Source organism: Boleophthalmus pectinirostris, unplaced genomic scaffold (assembly GCF_026225935.1).
Source record: "Boleophthalmus pectinirostris isolate CB_2022bp ecotype Guang Dong unplaced genomic scaffold, ASM2622593v1 HiC_scaffold_16, whole genome shotgun sequence".
Classification (NCBI taxonomy): Eukaryota; Metazoa; Chordata; class Actinopteri; order Gobiiformes; family Gobiidae; genus Boleophthalmus; species Boleophthalmus pectinirostris.
The window spans coordinates 8093965-8113954 of NW_026571095.1; the positions used below are offsets into that span (position 1 = coordinate 8093965).

Consider the following 19990-nt stretch of genomic DNA (forward strand, 5'->3'; position numbering starts at 1 on the left):
GATCTGGCTCAGAGTTGTAAACTTTTTTCAAACTAAGAAGAAATCAAATGTACTTATGTCTTCTAATAGAGGTGGGCAGAGTAGCCAAAAATTGCACTCAAGTAGAAGTGCAAAGTAGTGATAGAGAAATTACTCAAGAGTACAAGTATTTGAGAAAAATACTACTTGAATAACAGTAACTAAGAATACTTCAGTAAAAAATATTATTGAAAATTAAAAATATTAGTAGGAGTAAAAGTATGCTAGAAATGTGCTCTGAAAAGTACAGTTTCTTTAAAAAGTAAATGTAACAGAACTCTTCATCTCTATAGCGACAATGATTTGACTGACTCTACTTATTGTTTGGGTGGATTATTTTATGATAAATATTAACCAACAGTGTCCAGCCAAATATACTACAGAGAAGAATTGTTTTATGTTGCATTTGGCCATTTGTTGAAATAAACTTAAAATTACAGCCAGTTATTTAAGAGTCCAGCTATAGGAGTACACTGTTTTCAACCACATAGCCACTAATCATTACTTTTACTAAATCGGGGTGACCAGATTTTCAAAATAAAAAAACTGGGACATCTCTGGTTTGGGTTGGTAATAAAAAAAAAAAAAAAATGTCAATTAAGGAAAAATTGTTCTGCACTCAGCACTAAAGTGAGTCACATTTTCATTGTGTTTTGGTCATTTTTAGCAGTTTTTCTGTATTTGACCTAAACAAATGACAATTTATGCCTCTCTTTTCTGTTGAAAGGGATCAGATTGGTCAAACATACGGGCACCTGTGACATTTCTTGTATAAAACTGGGACAAATCACTGGTTTTGTATAAATCTGCTGGGACAGAGGATACAGGGCTCAAAACTGGGACTGTCCCGGGTAAATAGGGACGTCTGGTCACCCTAACCTAAATACAGCGAGAGTTTTCATCTTACAAATAGTTTAAGATCGTTTACACAATTTCTATCAACTTTTTCTGAGAGTTAAATTGGGAGAAATTATGAAGAACGTAGAATGTAGAAACTTATGAGAAAAAAATGCGTAAAAAATAAAATTGCTAATAGTTAAATAATTGTGTTTATTTTTCCTGTTTACCTTCTGATTTCCACCCTCTGAAAGCGGAAGTGGTCAGCGGATCCCGGAAGTTTTCGGCGTTGACTTTTCCTGTTGTGTTTTTTTGGTTTTCAAACCAGGAAGATGGATTTACTGCCGATCAAATGGATCTTTAGTCTGTTTATTAGCTGTTTTATCACCGGTAAGCCTTTGCCGATCACGTTTAACACATCTCCTCTTTTATTTACACCTTTATCTGAAGTATTACTTAGTTTTGTTAATAGCCTGTGGAGTTCATTGTGCTCTGAATTAGCACGATGCTAACGGTTCAGCTAGCGCCCACACCTGCTATCTCATTGCATTAAATCTTCTAGAACTGCTTTTATTACTAGTTACACAATGATCCACATACTTTTAGCAACTCTTGATAAATATGTAAATGCAGAAAAGCTTAAATAATTAACGCGATCTTTTAATTTTAATAGTTTTAATGATATTACCGGGTGCAATGGGAGCTTGGAGTTCTCTGATCCGAACTCACTCAACTTCAGCGTGACCGCTCGTGATCTCCGCTCCCGGCTACGTCTTCAAGGATTAAATGCAAAAACAGCAGGAGATCACGTTAAATTAGAGCTTTCATCCATAAAAAAACATAGATAAACTGCTCGAAACTTGGAGCCAGTTCGGTTTTTAGCAGGTGTTAAATGAATTAGAGAGTTTTAAATGGCTGCTCTGTACTGCAATTTGTACACGCCCTGTTGTAAAGGATTAAACAAGATCAAAAAAGATAAATTATACAGATAGACCTATTATTAAAAGTGTTACTGTTTCAATACGATCTCATATCTATTAAAACTGGCCATTTACCCATTTTCAACTAATTTCCAAATAGCTAATATCCAAATATACCAAAATACAACTTAACTCAAAGTACTACCAACTATAAAGGTTTTACTGTTATGTTTTGCTAATTTTTAGCCTACAAATTTACAAATTATGACTCAATTTATCTTGATATTTGCATTTTTTTTGTCATTTGACTTGCTTATGATCAAAATAAACACTAGTTTGTGAAACGGTTCCTAGTTTTAAAGTACAGAAATCTGATATCTCTACCTTCGACGATTCCATTTTAAAGCACTATATGTTCATTGTTATTAGACTAATAGGTAAGACATATTTACCAGTTTAATGTTTCAAATATTAAAATACTGAAGTCTCTATGGCATATTAATACTGGTTGAAGTAGTTATTTGATATTTTTCACTGCTCCCATTTTCAATAATACACAATGGCTGTGTCATGGCTTCTGCTGTAGCTCCCTCCCAGATTGAATATCTGCTTTAGTTACACTTTCATTTTTTTACATGCTTCTTATAAGTAAATGTTTGATCTGAGTTAAAAGTATAAAAATATTAACACAAAATGGACATTATTTGATTACAATTTCTTGTTTTTTCCAGAGCAGAATGTAATAGTATACTAAAAAAAAAAAATCCTGTTGGAATTTTAAAAGCAAAATTTAAACCTACATCTTTCTTTTCTATTCCCATGCCATGTCTAGTCTATGTGCTCTTATACTTCTTCTGGACTTTATTTTAATATCGATACCTGCGAAAAATTAGTGTCTAGTTTTAGTATTGATTAGTATCAGATTTTTGAAACTTTTGACAACCTTTGTTTCTAACGTATTTATAATTATAACATTATAGTCTGATAGTGTAACATTCTTAGTCCTGCTTCTGATACTGTAATAAATCGGAATAAGTCTAAAATTCTTCTAACCATGCTTTCAAAATCAAAGATGTCTGTGTAAATAAAAAATGTAGTTAGTTTCCATTTCAGGCTAATGTGAAGTGTGTAATCTTTGGTCAATATTGGCTGTATTATTACCTGTTATAAACTGTCACTGATAACAGCTTTGTTTATGATAAGAGTATGTAAAGGACTTGACCACATTGTGACAGTAAAACCAAAAGTAAACACTGTAAAAAGGATGTGATTGGCTGAAACACGGATGTACTGAAAGGGCATTCAGGGTGACTACATGCGATGAGGAATATAGAGAGAGAAATTTATTATAGAGCTGCAAATAATAATGTCACAAGGGTTCACTGTCACTTTTCAATTATTGTGTGATATGTAACTTTTCTGGTGGAGGGCCCGTCAAACGCTTTTCTCCATGAAGATCTTAATGCTTTGTCCGGAATGTTTTACCATGTGGCCTTACCTAACCTTTGTATCTTCATGGAAACCAAACTAGGCCAAGTTACAGGTCAGATTTGTGGAGAGGCAACCGTCTCACAGTCAGAATGCCTATATTTCTACTTATTTCTCAGCTATAAAACTACCAGGAATTGAATACATGCAAGCCAAGGTAATCCGTTTATTGTCATATTGTGAAACATTTTAAGCAGAGCAATGACATTTTTATAGAAACAACCCCCAACTGAAAAGTTACATAGTGCACCTTTTACTGTATGATCTATGCTTATGGAAATTAAAACTGAAATTAAATTAGACTTTTCTAGAAAAAAATAAATACATTAAAAATTAAAAAAGAACAAATAAAATGTACACAAGAAATGAACAAAAATGTCATTTGGAATTTTTTGGTCTTTTTTTTTTTCAGGAATCACGTGTAACTCTGTAGAAAAGAAGATTTATGTGGATCTGAACTACACTGTGCCCTGTGTGCGGCTGCTCAACGCCACGCACCAGATCGGCTGTCAGTGTGAGTCTGCCGGAACTGTCTGTTTTTTAACAGAATTATGTTTAGGGGTGTCTGATATAGAATTCACTGAGCTGAGCTCACTGACGTCTGATTTTTGCCACTCTGCTTTGGCTAAAACACAGTCTTTGCCAATCCTGATATTAATATTTTCAAATTCAAAGTTATAGTAAAGATGTATATGACAATTGAAATCTAATCTTAAATGTGAACTACACTGTCAATGATGCAATGAAACATCAGATAGTTCACAAATTCACTTTTCACTTTTGTCAAAATAACTAAATGTATTTATTTAGGATATAAAATAATTAGTTCTGTATAATGACTGAGTAAACCATATCTTTAACCTAGTGAGACTTCTGTTTCCATGGCTACTAGTCTGTTCATAAATACAGATCTGATGCACTGAGGACTGAAACTGGAAACCAAAAAAATAAATAAAATGGTGCCCAAAATCTGCCTTATTTCTTATGGTTATGGTTTATGTATTAGTTTTTATTAGTTTATTATATTATTATGTTTATAAGTATTATTATGTTTATAAGTTTAATTCTCTCATGTCTGTTTATATTTAGAAATGAGAAGTGACTCAAACAAAGTATTTGAAGCCTGTAGTCTGTGTAATCCTGTGGCTCTAAAACTTCTACTGCTACTTCTCCATTTTTAGTTGAACTTCACACTTTTTAAATTTTAATCCTGCTGTAAATTGAATCTGCAATCAGTTTATCAGGGCTTGGATGTGTTTTAGACCAGGTTTAGTCCCGAATTGGTATCGGTGTAGTCCAAATGGACTTTATATTTAAGTACTTAGTGCAGCACGATAGAAAAAACACTGGTTTTGGCATTTGAACATTTGGGAATTATTTAGGCTGGATTAGATTGATATCAGATGATTGCAAACATACTTACTCTTCATGTCTCCCTCCCTCTCTCTCTTTCCTCTCTCTTTTTCCTCTCTCTCCTCCCTCTCTCCCTTCTCTTCTCTCTCTCCTTTCCTCCTCCCTCTCTCTCCTCTCTTTCACCTCTTTCACCTCTCCTCCGTCTCCCTCCTCTGTCTCTCCCCCTTCTCTCTCCTCTCTTTGACCTCTCTCCTCCCTCTCCCTCCTCTATCTCTCCCCCCTCTCTCCCTTTCAGCCTCTCTTAACGGAGATGTGGGCGTCCTCCATGTTCTTCAATCAGAGAACAACCTCGACTGGGTTCTTAACACTGGTCACAGCCCTCCATATATGGTCATCCTGGAGGCGGAGCTCTTCACCAGGTACTGTACCAGAGGTCGTTATTGGCTAAAAACATCAAATATACATTTTATATCTATTTTTATATTGGATAAATTTTTCTGTACACTGGAATGCAATAATTAAAGATTTTGAGGAAAAATCTAAAATATGAAAGCTATCACGGTGGCTGTGAGGCACTCATGCCTCACAGCAAGAAGGTTCCGGGTTCGATCCCTGGGTTGCCCGGGCCTTTCTGTGTGGAGTTTTCATGTTTCTCCCTGTGTCTGCATGGGTTTCCTCCGGGTGCTCCGGTTTCCCCCATCAACCCAAAACATTCTACATAGGTCTCCAAGAACAGATGATAGCTAAGGTCAGTTAAATACAATCAATCAATGAACCTGCCCAAGGACTACAGGTAGAAATTAGTACTGATGCTACAACCTGGTACAATGCATCTCTCCTGTCAAGGTTATTGTAAAAAATTGTGCACTGTCCCTCTCAAATAAAATAAAATAATAATAATCATGATCCAAATGACTTTGCCTGTGAGCAGATTTTTTTAGATGGCTGTGATTGACAGGTGGATTAGCCAATCAGGGACATACATGGTCTGTACGTATGAAAACAAGTAGGGCTGTTTACGAGGAAAAAGAAGGGAAATTTTTGTTTGAGTAATTTTTGTTTGAGTAACCCTTTATTACTAGTCTGTGCTACATCTCCAAAGCTCAAAATGCTCTGTTGTACCTTGTAATGTCATGAAGTCATAGTTTTCAAGTTAACAGCTACCTTTTCCATTTTGTTTTTTGTGGTGTATGAAGTTTAAAAAACAGTGGAGAACTTGTATTACCACATGACATCACAAGGTGGAACAGGCCATTTAAGCCACAAAGTATATAGGTATACTTTGTTACTGAATGGAAAGCAAAATATTCCTATCATTTTGTGCATAATCTGAGTCTTAGGCGTGGTGTAGTAATATTATATACTCCTATGATTTCCTCTGACCTATATTAACCATCGTATCTCTTTGTTTTCCAGGTCGATCATGATGAAACTGAAGAGTGGCTCTCGCAGAGTGGCTGGCGTTGCTGTTATAGAGCCAAACACAAACTTACCTGGTGGCTTCTCTCCTCACACCCAGTGCCCCAATGAAAACACAGGTGAGAGAGAGATACCGGTCTGAACCTGCCCCTGAATATCAATCAATCAATCAATATGTGGAGAAGTATAGAAGGGAATGTAAGGCTCTACTGAAGCAAAACTACAACATAATCACACCTAACAAGGCTTAAATTCCAGTAAAAACAGAAATTTTAAATGATCCCGACTCCAAAAAAGATACACTGCACAAGTTTTCTGGTGGAGGGTCCACTACCTGCTTGTCTCCATGGAGATGTTATTGTTTGTCCTGGAATGTTCCATGGTATGTCATTAATGCTTCCAGATGGACAGAATTGTATACGATAGATACCTGGGAATATGTTTTAAATAACTTATTCCCGCACATAACTTTGAACCATAAAAAATAGAAACTTACTTTTTTTTCCCTTGAAAAGCTGGGAGTCGTGGCTTTCCGAGCATATTTCCGGCATTATCCTATGCCACACGTACACTGCATGATGATGTAGGGAGAAGGAGTGTCCAATAGGAGCTTTGTTTTCCACCAAACACATATGCTCCATCCATTTTGATTGGCCCAAACTTCGCCAAAGAGTGTAGTGAGTCAAAATGGTCGACTGCTCTGAGTGTCTGTACTCGTAACAATTGAAAACGCCGCTCTAAGTGCAGATATTTCTCAAATAAATGGCAAATTATGCATCTTGGTCTGCATAATTGCACATTTCTTGCTATTTTTATTTATTTCAGTCAAAATGTACAAATCCAAATATAATAAACAGCATGGAATTGCAGAAAGTGATGTGGCTCTGTGCCCTGGACTTGACACCAGCTGTGTCCATGACTGACACCAGGAAAGTCATGGGGTTATTGCACTTTTTTTTTGTTTTGAGGGCAATAAGGATATGTTTAGTTTACGTACAGACTTGATATTTTGCACTTTTGTAGCTAAGGCCCTAAATTAAGCATTTTCTGTGTCCAAAAGGTTGTTTATACATGTTTGCTATGTGTTTTGTAAGAAAGAGTGTGAAAATTATTTTCTGTTAAATATCCCCATCTAGTATTTATTTATTACATAAATAATAAATAAATGCTATGTTGCTCAAAATGTTGCTCAAAAATAAATGAATTCCTTCTGTGAATAGGGTCTACTCTTCAAAGATATGAACTGTAATGTAGCGTTGTGCTGTAACCTGCTTGTCTCCCTCGTGATAGACAGGGTTACTCTTAGTGCTGTCATGCGATTAAAAAAATTGAGAGATTAATTAATTATGATCTGTAATTAATTAATCTAATTTTAATCTCACCTAAAAATTGCTGAGAAAAGCCTTCAATTTGAGGTATTTTCATTTAAATTCATTATTACATTATTGTGGCAGATCAAAAGACTGATATAGACTTAAAAAAAGTGACTTTATAAAGTCATTTATTGTTTAACAAATCTCTCCAAATTGGCTGTTGAGCCCAAGTCTCCATGAATAAGAAACTGTTTGCTGTAAAGTAGCAAAGACGAGGAAATCTGAACATAATAACTTTTGTCGACTTAAAGACAATAAAAAGTCCAGTCTTTCCTTAACCATATTAAAAATATTATTGATAGAGAAATGCTTTATATATGAGATCACTGGTTTTAGTCCTTGTTTTAGTCCTGGTTTAGACCTGCTTTAGTCCTACTTTAGTCCTAGTTTAGTCCTGGAATGGATTAATCCTGGTTTTAGTCCTGGTGTTAGTTCTGGTTTGGTCCTGGTTTAGTCCTGGTTTAGACCTGGTTTTAGTTCTGGTTTTAGTTCTGGTTTTAGTTCTGGTTTAGTCTGGTTTAGTCCTGGTTTTAGTTCTGGTTTTAGTTCTGGTTTTAGTTCTGGTTTTAGTTCTGGTTTTCTGGTTTTAGTTCTGGTTTTAGTTCCTGGTTTTTAGTTCTGGTTTTAGTTCCTGGTTTAGTCCTGGTTTAGTCCTGGTTTAGTCCTGGTTTTAGTCTTGGTGTTAGTTCTGGTTTAGAGGCGCACAGGAGGAAGCGCGGTTTACGCCGCGTACGCGAGAAAACACGATCCACACGCGGCTCACGGGAGCACGTCGGTGTCCGCGCAGTGTCTACGGAAGGAAACGTGGTCCGCGCGTTCTCAGGTTAATGACGATGATGAAGGTGTTTGTGTGTGTTTGTGTGTGTTTGTGTGTGTTTGTGTGCGTGTCCCCTCATGTGGCAGGTCACTATAGGACAGTAGTGCAGACATCATGAGCCTATGCAGGTTGTTTTCACCAGTGACATTTAAGTTGTAGGTGATATTATATTACTTATTTTCTTTTATATTTCACGTCGGGAGAATAATTTCCAAGACACGAATGTGTTTTTACCTGTGCACTGCTGCCTCTGTTCTACTGGCTCTACGACCTCGTCCATTGTGCCTGACGCCGCCAACTTTAACATGACGTTCACATCGCTCTTACTGCGCGCGTTTTGTGTGGGTTTCCGGCAATGAGAGGAATTACCCAAATAAAAAAATGTATAAATGTGGTTTTTGTGTGTGTGTGTGTGTGTGTGTGTGTGTGTTATTGTCCCAACAACACATAAAAACAGGTTTTATAATAAAGCAACTCGCATACAGAAACACTAAAGTTAGAGATTAAAAATGAGATTAACGCGATTAAAAAACATAACGCGCTAAATATGACTGTAATTAATTAATCGCAATTAACGCGATAATTTGACACCCCTAGTTACTCTATACTGTGAAACCTTCCAGACAAAGCAATAACATTTCAGGATGTGGCGAACCCTCCACTAGAAATGTTTCGCAGTGCACCTTTAAATCTAAGTATACTTCTGAAGAAAAACAATGACATTTCCATTATGTATTTCATTTTTTTCAACTCCAAAGTTAAATGTAATTTGCCTGAAAATATCGAACAATATAGTCTGCAATAAATTACATTATATTAAATTGCACAAACTTATGTAGTGTATCTTTCATATTTGTAAGAGGCAAACGTGTATCCATACCATATTTTATCTTTACTCACTTCACTATTTTGAAAATATATAAAGCCCTTTCACTTTAAACGTAGTAATAATAAATGTTCTCTTTTCCTCCAGGTGTGTACACAGAGAAGTATGACCCAGTGTACGCTCACTGTAACGGCACTCTGTGGAACCCTCTGGGAAACGGCCTTTCATACGAAGAGTTTGACTTCCCCATTTTCTCTTTAAAAGACGACAATGACACTCAGGTGATACGACAGGTAAGACACTGTTTATGCTGGTTTTCAAATGAGCCCTTTGCTAGTAGGTCTATTTTAAAGTGTAATAATCTATCTATCACTACTACTACTCTTACTGCCTTCTGCCAGTCTTCTTGGAACTGTAGTCAGATCCCTAACTGTTTTGTTGTGTTTTGCAGTGTTATTTGGACCATAATATCGGAGTAAACGGCAGTGCTCCTGAGTATCCCCTGTGTGCGATGCAGCTGTTTTCTCACATGTCTGCGGTCACAGACACCCCCACCTGCATCAGAAGGAACAAGATCCAGAACGACTTCAGCATCAGCCCCGGTATCAACAACACTCTCCCTCCTCTGCTCCATCTGCTCTCAACCTCTCCTCTTCTTCTCTGAGCTTCTGACCCTCTCCTATGTTCCTCTGCTTCCTCTAACCCCCTCCTCTGCTTCCTCTACTTCCTCTAACCCCCTCCTCTGCTCCTCTGCTTTATCTGACCCTCTCCTCTGCTCCTCTGACCCTCTCCTCTGCTTCCTCTACTTCCTCTAACCCCCTCCTCTGCTCCTCTGCTTTATCTGACCCTCTCCTCTACTCCTCTGACCCTCTCCTCTGCTCCTCTACTTCCTCTGACCCTCTCCTCTGCTCTTTTAACCCTCTCCTCTGCTTCCTCTGATCCTCTCCTCTGATCCTCTCCTCTGCTCCTCTGCTCCATCTGACCTTCTCCTCTGCCTCTCTTGCTGTTTTTCAGAGATGGTGTGCGATCCTTTGGGAGGGTTAAACATCTGGACTTCCACTCATCCGATCAACAACACAGAGAAAGGACACAAGAAGTTTCAGAGCGTGGTCATTGCCGCCGCCAGAGTAAGTCTTCACTGAGATACGAGAGGTCGTTTAGCATAGCTCAATGAGATTCAAATATAGTTTTTACACACCCCCATCTCTCTTTCTCCTTTCTCTGTCTCAGTTGGACAGTCGTTCTTTCTTCTTTGACCTGGCCCCTGGAGCTCAGAGCAGTGCGTCTGGTCTTGTGGCTCTGTTGGCTGCAGCTCAGGCTCTGAAGAACATCACAGAGGAGACCCAGCCCAACAAAACCATCGTCTACACTTTCTTTGAGGGGGTCAGTCCATTCTGCATGCCATATATCATTTATACACTTAATCATTTAATTATTTATAGAATTAAATTAACATTGGTGTACTTGTATATAAAGCAAACTTTAAAAAACGGAGTGCTTGGGTCTCTTGTTTTTTTTTTATTCTATTGAATATCTGCCCTTGTTGAGCACCTGTTCACATATTAACTTTTCACTTTTGTAAAAATAATAGGAAAATTGATTTATCTGGGATATAAAATCGTTTGTTGCGTGATTGTGTAAACATACAGCCATATCTTTAGCCTATTTACTCTTCTATTTCCACTTTTACTTACCTATTATCTTACCTAGTATCTTATTCCCAATTTCAAACTCTATTTTGGTACTCATGTGTTCCTTGTGTCAAAAGTGAGTTAGAAAATATTGGCCCAATGTTTAATACCAATTTCAATAATTTTCTTAGATGAAAAATAAATAGTTGTTTAATATTACCATGTGACTGCTTCTTGTTCTGATATAGAACATTCTAAAACTGTTCAGGAAAGGTCCATTTTTAAGTACTGATGCTTGTTTGAATGCATATATAGTGTTGATACCAGTTTAAGTGTTAGTATTTTAGTGTTTTGTTTTATTTTTGTGTGACAGCCCTGCTGCTAACCCCATTTCTTTTTTACTTCATCAGGAGACGTTTGACTACATCGGCAGCTCAAAGATGGTGTACGACATGGAGAACAAGCAGTTTGCTCTGGACCTGGACAATGTTCACTCTGTGGTGGAAGTGGGACAGGTCTGTAGCATTTATAGACCTATGGAAACTCTTTTATTTTTGTATTATTCTTTGGATATTTTGTTATATTATCACAATTTAATGTAGACTGCATCTTGTTGTTGTTATAGGTGGGAATCAGACCTTCTAATTCTCCAATATGGATCCATTCGGATCCTGTGTCTCTAAGGAACAGCAGCGTCAATGAAGAGGTTTGTGGCTATGATCCAGAACAGTGACAAATTAGGACCCTTGCTATAGTTTCAAATTTGAATGTTTCCTGTGTTGTGTGTCAGGTGCGAAAGCTGATTGAAATCCTCCAGAACGTGGCTAAAAACACAAACGTCACCGTGAGGGAACCGGACGTGTCTCAGCCTCTTCCTCCTTCGTCCTTCCAGCGTTTTCTCCGAGCACGACCTCTCCCCGGGATCGTCATCCAGGATCATGAGTCTGCCTATACTAACAAGTGAGAAAGGAGGCACAGTCGGGGGAATACTGAGGAATTAGATATTAGAAAGAGAGTGTTGCTTATTCTGGATTTCCACATGGTTATTAAACGTGCACTATGTAACTTTTCTCATGATTACCGTAAGCCACAGACTACAGGATAATTTGCCGATTTTGGAGCCCATTTGCCTCAACCATGATTTCAGAAAGGCGTGATCCTACTTTGGATCCTTGTATGTGATTTTGAATCCACTGCTCTCCTCGTGTGTGTGGTGTCTGAGCGACTCTGAGCTGCTCTATTATAGTAACTGCAAACTGTGCAAATGACACCACAATTGCCACGTTTGCATGAGAGTTTTAATTACGAATAAAAATTATTTTATTCTGAAGAAAAATTAATTCCCCTTCAAACAACCCATCAGACCATGTAAACACTTAATTCCTAATGAAAATTATTATTTGGAATTAAACTTAATTCCAAAGTAAGTGGGTGGTTTATTCCGATTTTAAAGCCGAATAAATTTATTCCTCAATTATGTAAACGTTTATTCTAAAAAATAATTTCGGTCATTCAATGCATTCTCGTTGGGTCGCCCTTCTGACGCGATCCTGACAATACGGTTTCATCAGTCCTGGATTTGGACTACGCTACTGCTCTTTGGATTTGCGAGCGGGATGCGGGAGTGGGCTGAGGTAGAGCAGCCGTTGATGCAGTTTTTCTTCCTTCTCCCTTCTCCGACACTCTTCCCTTCTCCTCCTCAGCTGACAGATGTAAAACACTGCTCCAGCTGCTTCTTAATTATCATTTGAACGACTGTGGATAAAGGTTTGATCATGTTTGTGTCTGTGGTGTAACGACAAACCGAGATGACAACAAAGCCGGTAGCAGCTAAATTGTGTGTTTTCTTCCGGTTGACATAAATACGCTCGTGTCCTTTTCCAAATCGATGATCCTTCTTGACCCCCAGATGTTGAGTGGAATTAAATAAAGGCGATTTAATGCGTTTTCAGTGTAAACTTCAATTTGGAATTATTATTTCCATGTAAACTCAAAGGAGAATATTTTAATTCCAAACTATTTAATTCAGAATAATTAATTCAGAATTAAAAAGCATCATGTGTGGCCAATGTGATGTTTCAGGGTCATAAAAATAAAAATTTGGGAGCTCCAAAGAACTGCAGTCCAGATCTGTTTTTTCTTTTGCATAATTTTTATCTTTGGACCCAGCACACAGTTACAACTCTTTTGGATTGGATGTGCATGTCTCTATTAATATCCTAACCATAAAACATTACCACAGCAACAGCCAATAAAACAGAACGTGAAATGTATCTGGCCATCCCCAATATTTATTTTCTAATATGGAGTCCCATCAGATGTATTTTTTCCTCACTGTAGGATTTCCATTTGAATTAAATCTTTGCTCAGTCCTTGTTTGTTATGAATTCTTCTAGGCTGAGCATTATATTATATAATTTATATATACTGTACATATATATATATATTGTATAGTTACATACTTATTGCATGTTTTCTTAATATGGAGTCTCATGAATTGTATTTTTCCTGCAGATATTATGAAAGCATGTTTGATAATCCAGAGAACCTGAACATGAACTATCCTCCCGACCTGAGCCCAGAGGAGCAGCTCAGCTTTGTCACTGAAACTGCAAAGGTAAGAGACTATTAGAACACTATTGATATTTTGCCGTGACATCGCACAGAGGTGTTCTACATGTATCTTTACAGTGGAATGTTCAGCAGTCAACATGGAGACACTATGCACACATTAGCAATCGCTGACTGAAAAGGTTTAAGATGGTCTGAAAGCTCTAGAAAAAAAATACAAAATGGATTTAAAGAGCACATTTTCAGGAGTCTGAGATCAGTCCAAGCGTTCATGGTCCTGTTTAGGAGTTTGATTTTCAACTAAAAGGTGAGAGGGACTAAACTGAAAAACTGTTGGTTAAACAAGTCTCTCACAAATAAAATTAACAGCACAAATCATCTTACCTTTTGTAGTTCCAGCGAAATTAGATCTTTATTTTCAGATTGTGTTAAAATAACGATCAGATTAGAGTCTAACAAAGCTTCAGACAGAGTAGTGCTCTCTGTTAGCATCACCTCCAGGGAATGTTGGTGATATCAGCTGCAAAGAATCAGTGAAGACCTAGACTTAGGAAATTACTTGGACATAGTAGCTCACACATCACAATATATTATAATCAGAAAGAGCAAAAAGATATAAATAAATAATCATAATAAATTCTAAATAAGTAGCAAATTAAAATAATCAAATAAGGCATAATGATATAGAATGATATAAAAAATAGAATTATAGTCATATAAATACAGTTTATCACAGTTATATTTAAGAGGTCATCAGGATAAAACAGCGCAAAGGTGATATAATGAATTACATAAATCCTTGTGTTGATACAAAACCGTAAAATCAGTTATTTGTAATGTAATAATACTGTTTTTCCTTAGGCTCTGACAGATGTGGCCACGCTGGTCGCTCAGACTCTGTTCCTTCAGGCTGGAGGTGATGCAGCTCAAGCTCCCTCCATCACAGCAGACTCCAAAATAGTAAGTTTTATTCCATCAAAGGCGCTGTATCTGATTTTTACTGTCTTAAGAACATGAAAAACAGAACGAGTTGAAACGGTTTGCAGTGGTCCAAAGTTCTTCCTCACTTACCTCATGCATTCAGAACATCCTAATTATTCACTACGATTTTATTAGAGATTTTCACAACTTTCAGAAGTCAGAATGGAGTACTGTGCTGCTAAGTAAATGTAACTTTACTACCCACCTCATACTATTGCTGCACTGGGGCAAGACAATTTTGGCTCAAATACATGGAAGCAAATCTCATACAGTGCCTTTTTAATTTTGGACTTGACTTTTTATTGCTCATAATAACAGAAATGTGTTGTATTCCTTTATAATTTGAATTAAACATAATCCCTGTTGTTTCTCAGGTGACCCAGCTGTTGTATGGGTTTTTGGTCAAGTCAAAAAATTCCTGGTTTGAGCAGATAATTCCCTCAGACTTTGTCAGCCGCCTCGGTGAGTGGAGATTTACTCATGTTCTTTATACTACAGTAATTTAAACCTCAGTTACCAGTAATATTGTGGTATGGATGAAATTACTATTACTACTATCTGGTATACTTTGCATTTGAGTATTCACTGTATTCACTGTTCCAAAGTATGGCTTAAACTTATCTGTCTTGCATTTATTCATTTACAGGCATATTTCTTGCTAAAAAATCATGCATTCCTTCTGTGAATCAGTCCACAGATCTGATCTGTAACTTGGCCTGGAGGCGCCTGTTTGTCTCCATGAAGATGGATAAACTTCATGGAGACAAACAGACAGGCAGCAGTAACCTGGCTCACACCAGACTGACATGTGTCACTGTGAACTGAGTTCTACACACGTCCAGTCTGGGACGGCGTTCACTGAACGAGATCAGAAAAAACAGATAGTCATGACAAGTATTTGAATCTAATTGGTTGAAGTGTCATAACACCAGAACTCACACTTATATCCAGTTGAGAGGAAAGCACGGATATCTTCCCTGTACATAAATGCACAAAGCACTTACCTTCTGAACGTTTAATTACTCTGTATTTTCACTAAAATAGGCTGCAGTACATCTGTCAGCGTCACCATGTTTGTTTTAGCTCATTTGGGCGCTTCGCCTTTGGCTCCGCCCAAACCTTAGTGCTGCTCTGTGATTGGTCCAACCGTTCTTCTGTTGCAGTGGACAGACCTACAAACTTCTACTCTGGCGTTCACATGCAGAGGAGCGAACCTTCGTTTTTGGTCGAATACATTTTGGCTAATTTAACTGGGAATGTTGTGAATGTGACTGAAGAAAACTGCAAGAGCCAGAGGGAGAGGGAGGACGATAAGGATAGCAAGCACGTGAGTGAAGATTAGATGGACTCAGAATACACTGTGTGCATAACAAGAATCTGTATTACTGTGAATAACAACACTTTCAATACTAGTTTTAATATCGATCAGTGTCTGATTGTCAGTACTTTGGAAAATCCTTCCCCTTAACTCAAATCTAACCTTTCTCCTCGCTTTTGTGTTTCAGTTTTACAGTTACATGTGGGTGCAGGGCGCTCTAGCTCCTAACAGCACAGACAGACAGAGTTACTGCGTCAGATCTTCAGTTCGTTCATCTTCTGCGATCTCTCCAGCTTTCGACCTGGACCTCCTCACCTCCTCAGAATACTCCACCTGGACCGAGTCGAGGTGGAAGAAGATCACAGGGCGCATTTTCCTTGTGGCCAGTCACGATTTAGAGGTGAGAAAATAGGGCTGGGAAATACAGGGATAAAAATCGGATTGTGATCTCATCTCTGAAGATCTGCTATTTTGGTAACATTGTGATTCCCAACTTTTAAAAACAGGCACTTTCTCCCTCCCACTGCTCCTATCGGTCAGACTCTGTCATGTTCTGTGTGAGCGGCAGGTGGATATAACCAATCACGGAGAAGAATAAACTATAGAATAAACTAGAATAAACTGTCTGTCAAGCTCAAAATGCTCTGTTCCACCTTGTGATGTCACATAATTGTAGTTTTCAAGTTAACAGCTCCTTTTACATTTTCTTCAGTAAAGACTGGCGAAACCAGGGCTGAAACTATCCAAAAGATAGTGAATCTAGTGAAGGTGTATGGATTACCACATGACATCACAAGGTGGAACAGAGAGTCTTCAGTTTGAGAGAAAGAACTCTGCCTAAATGTGCAGGGCTTGTGTGTTAAACATGTGAATGAAACAAAACACAACTCCAGGTCTGTTTTTGATGAAGAAACAACATTATGACGTAGATCAGAAAATAACCTAATATAGGCCCTTTTAAAGACATTTGTTATGATCAAATTTAAATTGTGATCTGGCTCTTAGAAAATTGTTATGATTGCCACATAAGGAAGCCGTGTTAGAACATTGTTTCCCAAGGACTGGGCTCTGGATCCTTTTATTGCTGCTTCAGTTACTGTTTTTCATTGTTTAAAACTTGAGTAATACTAATTGTTCAGAGAGACACGATCACTTCAGTCAACAATAAAATATCCTCATTAATGTTCAATAATGGTCAAATCTACCTTTATTTTGTGGTTTACGAATAATGTCTATTGACTTGGGTCGCGAAGGTTTGTGACTTTAAAAAAAAAAAGTTTGGGAAACACTGTGTTAGAACATTTCATGCTGAAGAATTTGTAATTACGGCATGTTTACATAAAGACTTCTCAGAAACAAGACAATTGACTCATAAAACGGGTGATCTGAAGGTGCTTTTTGGTCTTAATTCAAGTTTGGCAAAATACGCAGTTATTCCACTTTTCCTTTTGTAGGGCAGTACAGGATTATATGCATGAATCATAACATCATAACTGATACTTTACAACTGATGTTACCAACATTCAGGGTGTGATGCTAACTGTAGGCTCTGCTCTGTCTGAGGCTTTGTTAGACTTTAATCCGAGCTTTATTTTAACAGTTATTCTTAACATAATAATAGTTTGTTTGTTTTTAAAGCTTTGAATGGACTGGCCCCGCAGTACCTCTCGGACCTCATCCAAATTTCCACCACGTTGCGTGTTCTGAGGTCCGAGGGCCAGCTCCAACTCGTGGTGCCTAAAACGAGAGTTAAAACCAGGGGGTACAGGACCTTCTCTGTGGCCGGCCCCAAACTCTGGAATGCTCTGCCCCCCCACGTCCCAACAGCCCCCACAGTGGAGTGTTTTAAGTCTCGTCTTAAAATCCACTTTTATTCTCTGGCTTTTAACAGAGAATTGTGTGGTCCTCTGTGTCTTTTATTTTATTTATTCTATTTATTTTATCAATTTTACTTATTTACTGCTATTTTATGATTTTATGATTTTTGCATTTATTTGATGTTACTGGTTTTATTGTTTTACAGGGTATCTCTGGGTTTGACTACCCCAAATTTAAGACTTTTTAAGCCCTTTTTAAGACCACTTAAATGAAAGTTAAGACCAACGTTGCACCCATTAATCGGGCAAAAACACCAGGTCTATTTCTAATAATGACCAACCAACTACTGGAACAGAAGACACAAAAGTGGCCTAGCGTCTTCACTTTTTATTCCATGTTTAGACGAGCGTTTTCAGGAGGAAATCCGCGTGCGTACTGTGACGCAAAAGTGTGTGGAATTGGATTGGGTATGCATGTCCGGCAGCTCTGTGATGACTCTAGGTGGTGATGTATGTGACGTAAGCGCGTACACAGCGTGAGCAGATCTGACCAGAGTTTTGCGTCTTCAGCAGTGTCGACGGAACTGATTGTTTACTCACTGCCGCCGGCGCCAAAAACCAAAGTATTGTTTGCTCATACTCCAAATTAGACGTTCATTCACATTACATTATTTCTCGTTGTAGTTTTTTTTTTCCCCCTCTCCCTCCATTTAACATTGTACTGCAGCCTTGTTCACTAAAGAAAAAAATAGGCTAATGAAATGTAAGACCTTTGTGAAAAAGATAAGACTTGGACAACATAATTTAAGACTTTTTAAGGCCTTAATTTAGGAACATGAAATTTAAGACTTTTAAGACCTCGCAGCTTCCCTGTTTTAGGACTGGTAAGGCCAAATTTTAGCAGTTTACCTTTTTGTTGAGTTCATTTTATGATCTCTGTGCAACACTTTGGAAACTGCTTTGTTTATAAAATGTGCTGTAGAAATAAAGTGGATTTAGATTTGGATTTAACACAATCTGAGCAGAAAGAACTGATTTAGTTAGAGCTACAAAGGTGAGATGATGAAGTTTTATAGTTACCAAATTGGGAGGGTTTTTTTTTGTAAACTCTTAAATAAAATTATCTAAAATGACCTAAATAAAATTAAGGTGTCTAACCTGTCTTTAGGCCCTTTTCAATTTCTTTCACTATATTGTCTATATTGACTATATTCAGATTCATTTATTTTTCTCTCCTCAGATGCTGACTTTGGGAGTGGGCATCGGCATTCTTCTTCTGTCTCTTCTTCTAACCTACGCCATCAGCTCAAAGGCAGACATCCTGTTCTGTTCAGGGAGGGAACCCACTAACGCCACCTACTGACCAACTACCAGGACATTCACGCAACAAGGACCACTACTCCTACTACTATTGCAAATACTTCAAATACAAGGGCAGGGTATTTCTGTTGACACACAAATGGTAGGTACAGAGATTTAGAATTTGTTTCAATGGACTCACTGGTTTTGTGAGACAGGCCAATGAGACTTTTTAAACCTTTGGCCAATTTTGATTCAACCTGGACTTATAATTTGGGCCGAAATCAGAAGTCGAAAGACGGCCGGCCCTTTTGAGAGGATGAGATGTTAATATTTCATAATTTTCTTTGAGTTTTTTTCTGATTTTAAATGTTGAAAAATGTTTTGTTTCGTGTTTTCTGGACACTAAACTTTGCGCATTACTTATATGGGACTGTGTGTTTGTGTGAGTGCAGTTCAAAAGTATGGCTGAGTATTTCATTGCAGTGAATGTATGTTTTAGAGTAGATGATAACTGTATGAGTGGTTAAAGCTGCACTGTGGAACTTTTAGGACTTAGCATTAAACCTCAAAACTGTTAAAGGTGCTGCATCTGATTCTGAATGTCTTTAAAAAAAAAACTTATAAACAGAACTAGTTAATTTTAAAAGGATCGCACTGGTCTTCTTCACTTACCTTACACACTCAGAGCATCTTAATTACTTAACGCAATGAGTTTATAAGAGCTTTTGGCCACAACTAGCATGCTAACACATACTTCCTGATTCTGGGACATTAAAACACTTTATGATTAGATGCGGACGATACACAGTGGACTTATTTTGGCCTCAAGAGCTGCTTATCTGTACTGAGCCCCTTTTGAAATGCATATTATATTTTGTTTTCGAGGGAAGATTTGATCAATTAGATTCTGAATTTTAAATGCTGTTGAATTTCTCATTTTGAATTTTTAACTCTTGAATTATTTTTATTCTGAATGACAGTGTACATTTTCAAAGTGTTTTAAAGTTCAATTTCACACTCTGAATTTGAGGGCTTGGAAATATTTGTGTTGAAAAGGTGATTTTTAATTTTTTAAGAATTTGTAACATATTGAAAAAGTATACATAAAATTTCAGCAGCTGAAGTTCACAATAAAAATAATTCGAACATCTTTTTTCAGAGTTAAAAAATTCGAAGTGAGAAATTCAGCTGTATTTAAAATTCAAAATCTAATGGAACAAACTATCTTCTATAGTTTTTGTCAGCTTTGTAATATATGCCATATTACTAGATTACTTTATGTTGTCAAAATTTGTCCAAGTAAAAAATCGCGATGCCAA

General features: G+C 37.4%; 1 protein-coding gene across 1 annotated transcript; it reads left to right on the top strand.

Moving 5' to 3' along the window:
* Nucleotides 1–1123: 1123 nt before the first annotated feature.
* On the top strand, nt 1124–19734 carry ncstn (nicastrin). Its single transcript, XM_020922196.2, has 17 exons — nt 1124–1245; nt 3676–3777; nt 4912–5035; nt 6033–6154; nt 9199–9344; nt 9503–9653; nt 10066–10178; nt 10282–10434; nt 11093–11197; nt 11308–11388; nt 11473–11642; nt 13197–13299; nt 14115–14213; nt 14609–14696; nt 15398–15561; nt 15740–15952; nt 18610–19734. The coding sequence occupies exons 1-17, from the start codon at nt 1188–1190 to the stop codon at nt 18730–18732; spliced, it is 2115 nt and encodes a 704-aa protein (XP_020777855.1). The 5' UTR covers nt 1124–1187; the 3' UTR covers nt 18733–19734.
* The last annotated feature ends 256 nt before the right edge of the window (nt 19735–19990 follow it).

What these genes read in the sequence shown, in the direction of transcription:
- ncstn (XM_020922196.2), top strand. Translation starts at nt 1,188, where the DNA reads ATGGATTTACTGCCGATCAAATGGATCTTTAGTCTGTTTATTAGCTGT. An exon ending in ACACTCAGGTGATACGACAG is followed by an intron (nt 9,345 to 9,502) that starts GTAAGACACTGT and finishes TGTGTTTTGCAG; the next exon opens with TGTTATTTGGACCATAATAT. An exon ending in CGACTTCAGCATCAGCCCCG is followed by an intron (nt 9,654 to 10,065) that starts GTATCAACAACA and finishes GCTGTTTTTCAG; the next exon opens with AGATGGTGTGCGATCCTTTG.